At 35.2% G+C, this 6,178-nt stretch overlaps 1 protein-coding gene across 2 annotated transcripts; it reads right to left on the bottom strand.

Moving 5' to 3' along the window:
• Positions 1-1,522: 1,522 nt before the first annotated feature.
• Positions 1,523-5,892, bottom strand: LOC147847928 (uncharacterized). Of its 2 annotated transcripts, XM_087338738.1 has the most exons (9): positions 5,803-5,892; positions 5,601-5,674; positions 4,859-4,930; positions 4,642-4,740; positions 4,424-4,490; positions 3,958-4,084; positions 3,441-3,536; positions 3,099-3,259; positions 1,523-2,788 (listed from the first exon to the last, which is right to left on the bottom strand). In XM_087338738.1, exons 3-9 carry the CDS (start codon positions 4,927-4,929, stop codon positions 1,634-1,636), a joined length of 1,776 nt encoding a protein of 591 aa, XP_087194864.1. In that variant the 5' UTR covers position 4,930; positions 5,601-5,674; positions 5,803-5,892; the 3' UTR covers positions 1,523-1,633. The 2 variants fall into 2 exon arrangements, with proteins under 2 accessions (XP_087194864.1, XP_087194863.1); XM_087338737.1 differs by lacking the exon at positions 5,803-5,892 and having other exon boundaries at positions 5,601-5,755.
• Positions 5,893-6,178: the final 286 nt, after the last annotated feature.

Genomic DNA, 6,178 nt, shown 5'->3' with positions numbered 1-6,178 from the left:
AATGCCCAACTCAAGGTTGTTGAAAGTGTATGACAGGTACTTAACAGATGTCACCTTGCAATAGGATGGGGAGGACTCGAGATCTGGTCTCTCCTCATTGTGAAGAACTAGTAGAATTAGGTATCTTGCTAGCTTATATTGAATGTGAGACTCACAACAACCTGCTAGATGTTGTTCCATGGACAAATAATCTTTTGTTGAAGAAAGACGTATTGATTGAGCCTCGAATTTCAACTATACTTTTTTCTTTTTAAAGATGATATTTTTTTCCTTGAAGCATTATTTTTCTTTGATGCAAAAATAAGATTTCCAACAACTTTTTCTACCCCAACCTTCCCATTCTCAAATTGAATGCATGAACTCTTGGATTCGTAAAAATATTATGCGTATTGCCCACTCATGTACCATCAAGAGTGGATCCAACTCTGATACCTCTGAACCAGCCAACCAATCGATAAATTTCTAAAGGTCCAACAAGTACTATCGTCTAAACGGATTCTCAATCCTCCTACGTATCAAAGCTTCACAATAGAACAAGGAGTTACTAATGGTTTGTTTAGAGATGATGAAGGATTCATCAAGAAGTTAAAAGGGTAAGTTTTTATGTTGAATGAAAAACTATTGTTTGTAAAATTTAAAAGCTCTTTCTTTAGTCATACACGAGGTAAGTTATAGGAGCATTGTCATGATGTGGCAGGTCAAGTGATTTACACAATACCATTGCTAAAGTAAATTGAAAGTCTTTTAGTAAACAAGAGGTGCTCAAAATTAGAGTGTCTTGCAATTTTCTTGTTGATAACCTCACCAACAAGAAGTGGGAATAAGATATTATATTCCTAAACACAACAAATTGTCTACTTTCTATGGGCACTACTAATGAAGTTCCCTCATAAGTTAATGATCCTAATGGGAGGGAGAATGCTTCTTTGTCTCATTGTTGCTAGAAATGGAATATTTTTCGACAAGGAAAAGATCCCACTTCTCTATCAGATCTAACACACGGATCTTGTAACTCAATAGATTGTTTTGATAGAATTGAGATAATTATGTCAAAACATCATATCCTTCTTATGGAGAAAGCTTATAAGCAAACTCACTCTTCGATAAATTAGATTTGGATTTTGAGAAGTTCTTCAAATAACTTGTAAGCAATAACTTGTATGAAGCCAATGGTTGTTAATTGTGCTTTAGAATGTAATGCTTTGTTTGTTTGTTTCGTTATTTATTTATGAATACATAATCGTTATTTTCATGAGACCAAATTCATCAACTTTGTTACCATGCAAGACCATTGATGCATCATCCATCAATTATTCATAACCGTGAAAAACATATTCAAGCTCAATTTTGGAAAGCTATTCAGGAAAATGTAATTATCATTTTGGGGATTTTAACGACCCTAAATTTATCACATTCATCACAATGCAAAATCATTCTTGTGTCATCCATCAAATATCCATCACCTTCAGTACATATTCAAGGTAATTGCAGCTTATTTTTGGATAGGAGTGAACATACAATGAAACATTTTCACCTTTTCCATGTTCCATTATAAAAAACATAAATAATAGAAAAGAAGCCAACCAAAAGACCATAATCAAGCCAAGCCTTCTTTTACAAACGATTTAGGGTCCTATCCAACAAATGTTTTGGTTCTATGCAACTGGTCTAGTGATCTAGTTCTATGGAGTTGGTTAAGTGAGGCCATCAAAGTTGGACCAGTTATTTCTTGTTCGGGTGCTTGCAACCGTTGATATGCTTCAAGCAACCCATCCAATGGCTTGTTATTAAGAGCTTGAAGTTGGAGCTGTTGCATCAAGTTGAGCCCCAATTGTTCCGATGACTCTAACGGAAGAGCAAATGGCATACCATACATTCCCCACGGAGGTTGTGATCCTCCTAGTGATGGAATAAAATTGCCTTGAAGAAGATGGAAGGGGAAGTTAGGTGGCCATGGAGATGATGGTGATGGTGATGATGTGATTTGATTGTTAGTTTTGGTATTGTTATTTTTATCTTGAGAAGTAGGAAGCTCCTTATGGGGAAGTGTATTGGGTGATGTTGGAGGGAGACCACCACTAATATGTTTCTTACCCTTTTGGTGTTTACTATAATCAGGCATGAATGATCCAGTACCCCTCCTAGCCCCAAATGCGAAAGGACTCACCGGTGAATCTCCAGGTGATAGCTGACCAGATGGCAATTTGGGTGATACTTGGCCTGATGACAATCCGGGTGATAATCGACCTGGTGATATCATTCCTGGATAGAGAATGGGTATCTTCGGCCCATTCATTTCATGTGAGTTTATTACTGGCGGAAAATCTCCTATGTAAGGAGTATAAGTCGATGACGCTCCTTTATTTTCATTCAATAGCTTGCTTAATTGTGCAATATGCAAAGCATCCAGAAAGGCCTTATTTTCTTCGTTCAATGCTGAGTTCATGTTCGAGTTTGATGCTTGTTTTGCTGCCGTGTATAAGTGATTTATGAAGTCCTTCCCAAACAGCTTCTCGAGAAGAAGTATTTTATCGCCTTCCTCACCCTTGTTTTCCTTGGTCTCTTGGATGATATTATCTACTACAACATCATGAGGAGTCGTGGGTCTACTCTCATGAGCAACAATGCGAAGTAACTCTAACAAGCGCGCTCTATTCATAATTTCTTTTTGCATTTCTTGATGTGTATTATTGTCAGTATAAGGCAATGTCTCAGGCACAATCTCTTGCTTTCCAGAATTCTCCGATGTTGCTAAGTAAATTTCTCTGTTTCTCTCACCATATGGACCCTAGAAAACACGCAATAAACATATTAGAATTAATAATCAAGAACAAAATGTCAATCCTTGTGCCAATCAACTCGAGATCGAGTCTTCTTTTGGGGGAGAGCGGAATTACACTATCCATTAACTATTGTATGGTGATTACCCTTATTAGGGCAAAACACCAAACTATGAATGTTTTTACCAGAATACCCATCTTGCATGGTAACATATGTTGTACTATAAAAAGGGTATTCTGGTAAATCTCTTAAAACTTTGGTAGGGATTATACTGATGTTACTACTGTGTATTTGGGTTAATTATTCACTGCACATACCTTGACTGCTGCCACCATATCATCATCCCTTTTGGACCCAGGAGAAAAGCCTTGAGAGAAAGTGATAGGAATAAAGCATGCAGTTCCTCTAGACACATCAGGTCGAGTTGCAGTATGCTCTTCAATGTTCTTTTTTGACCGCTCTTTAAATTCAAGTGGATCTGTTGTTTACGAAAAGAAAATCAGTGAAACAGATTTTGGAAAGATAAAACCTATTAATGCTGACAGATTCATCCCACCAAGAATGCTATTTTGAAATTGAACTTCATCACTTATACCTCTTTGGGAATAGTGATATTCTAAGAGAGGTATTTTGAATTAAATTTCAAATATAGTAAATACCTCTTTGTGAAATTTGATCACCACTACCTAAAAGTCCATCGCGGTTTTCAACGACCTTGGAGCGTGCCATTCCAGCACCATGCAAAAACCCACCACCTACACAAGAAACCTGTCAATAATAAGCAAGCATTGAAACATAAAACCATAATTGTTTAGCCCAATCTCGTGCACCAATCAAGCAAACAAATTAAATCTAGCTACAGATCAATGCTTCCTGGGATTTTGACTCCCATGAATAATACTACATACTTATATACGCCTCCAATATCTACTGATCTTTAATAAAGGGCCATATACCCCATAGCTACCTATAGTTAGACATGTATCCTCAGGCTTATAGTGAAACCATATTAATGTCAATCATTCGAACTAATTTTTAATGAAAGCAGCATATACCTATGGCTTTTTAGTTCATGGTGTTCTTGTGGGTTTTTGGGGATAGCACTTAACACTAACAAGTTTACTAGTGATTACAAAATTGCTTTAATGTATTGGAAAAAGAGAACAGGAAATTTACTTGTGGGTGCAGATCGAGAAAACATGTTATTGGGATCTGTTTTCTTCACATCTGGCTGGCGGAAAGATCTTCCTACAAGGGTTGGAGGTCTTTGCCATTGCCTATCAGGAAAGCACTCGGAAATTCTCTCGCTGCATATGGTGACAAGGCACTTGAATATATTAGTATGAGTTAAAATGTTGTCAGACAAGTAAAATTAGTCGTATGAATGAATCTATTAGTGAGTTATAATGTTGACCAAATGAAAAAATCGGATGTATGAATGGATGTATTAGTGTGAACTACAATGTGGTCGAAATGTAGAATTAGATGTATGAATGAATATATAAGTATTGAGTTAAAATGTTGACCAGATGAAAAACTCAATGTAATAGGATGTGTTAATAGATTTAGAACTTGATACAATGACAAAACCATCTAATTTCAATCATCAACAATAGATAAATATATATGCATATATATTGACTTGCCTTCTGTGCTTTCCAAAGCCTAAAGAAGTTGATGTTGTACCCACATGGAGTTGGGATTGATCTCTGGAAATTTTGAAGGTTAAAAGTGAGGATATTCTTATATAAGACATGAAACTCAAACTTTATTATTCGTAGCTCAATACATGAAACTACCGTTTGGTGAAGGGGATACCTATTAAAAATATAGAAATGGATTATATACATTAAGTACTACCTTAGCAGGAATGGATCTAGTCCCACAGGTTGTATCTTGCAATGTTCAAGCTTGGAAAGACTGAGAAGGAAGTCTTTACTATACATACATTTTCCTGGCCTGAAGACCAATTAAACATCAAGGAAAAGAATATTAAACACACTAGAGAAATGGAAGAAAGATTTGTTCAACATCTCTACAGTAATTAGGCTAATGAATAAAAAACAATGCACGATACGTATTGATCAATGGTGTTGAATCACAATCTCTCGGTGCGACCGTGTGTTTGAATCCATCTTGTCCCATCATTCTATACCAGGAGAATAATAAAACACACAATTCTTGTAAGCCTCATCCTCAATTATGTATAGTAACACACAAATATATAATGTGTGTATGGATATATATGTATGCTTATATCGATGTCTATGTCTGCACATTGTATATACATGTGTAAGTGTGTATATAAATACACTTGTTCATTATCTCATCTAGTTCTATTTATGAGCATATTATTATTTGTATAAGCAACTAAATATATATCCATATATATGTACAGAGTAGACAATCTAACGTGTATGTATGCATAGGAGCCTTGTATAATATGCACATAACTGGATGTAAATACATAAATATACATGTGTATGCGTATGTGTATATACATAACTACATACATATGTATAATAACTTATATAATATGTTCATAATTAGAACTTGTGCATACATATGATTATAACCGGTTACAAAAATAAAGGTACCTATATAAACACATGCATAGTTACATATATACGTACATACACGCATACATACATATATACATCACTCTACTCGTAGATTATGTAACATACCATACAACATTAGAATATAGAGTACTTGCATAATGTAAAAATCTTTTAGAGACCAAGAGCATATAATCATATCATATCCTAGATTTAATTCAGAATTTTCCAAATCATTAACATAATTATGATCAAGAGTACCTGTTAATGGATGATCAATATGCCAAATGATTAGAGATGAAAGAGCATGAAAACGAAGCTCTGATCTGCTGAATCTTAGTTAGCAAAGAAGAAAAATATGAATTAGAGTAGAAAGAGAAGAACAACAATCTCTTTAAATGCAAATGATGAGAGAGAGAGAGAGAGAGAAAGAAAGAGGATGAAGAAAAAAAGGGGTATGTACCTTGAATAACTCCGTGAGATATTGAGAAACATGCGACCCATTACCAGCTCCATTTTCTGTGTTATGAGTTGTCTTCTCTCTCTCTCTCTCTCTCTCTCTCTCTAGTTATGACTAAATGTACATATTATACGTACATACATACATACATACATACATACATACATATGTACATAGACACTTACATACATACATACATACATACATACATACATACATACATACATACATACATATGTACATAGACACATACATACATACATAAGGCAAAATGCCCCTATGTTTTCCAAATTCACACACCTATACCCCCCTGCCTTCCCTAGTAAAAACGTCCCTCTACTAGAAAGAACTCCTACACCTAGAGATGGTAATATGGATC

The sequence above is a fragment of the Azolla caroliniana genome, unplaced genomic scaffold, assembly GCF_043228905.1.
Source record: "Azolla caroliniana isolate FFs.n. ecotype wild unplaced genomic scaffold, voAzoCaro1.0.p SCAF_581, whole genome shotgun sequence".
In the NCBI taxonomy this organism is placed as follows: Eukaryota; Viridiplantae; Streptophyta; class Polypodiopsida; order Salviniales; family Salviniaceae; genus Azolla; species Azolla caroliniana.
This window is presented reverse-complemented; position numbering and strand designations above follow the sequence as displayed.

Excerpts from the sequence above, each read along its gene's own strand:
- LOC147847928 (XM_087338738.1), bottom strand. The coding sequence starts at position 4,929 with ATGATGGGACAAGATGGATTCAAACACACGGTCGCACCGAGAGATTGT. Across the intron at positions 3,537-3,957 it reads TTCTCGATCTGCACCCACAA|GTGGTGGGTTTTTGCATGGT; the intron begins GTAAATTTCCTG and ends TTTCTTGTGTAG. Across the intron at positions 2,789-3,098 it reads ATATGGTGGCAGCAGTCAAG|GGTCCATATGGTGAGAGAAA; the intron begins GTATGTGCAGTG and ends CGTGTTTTCTAG.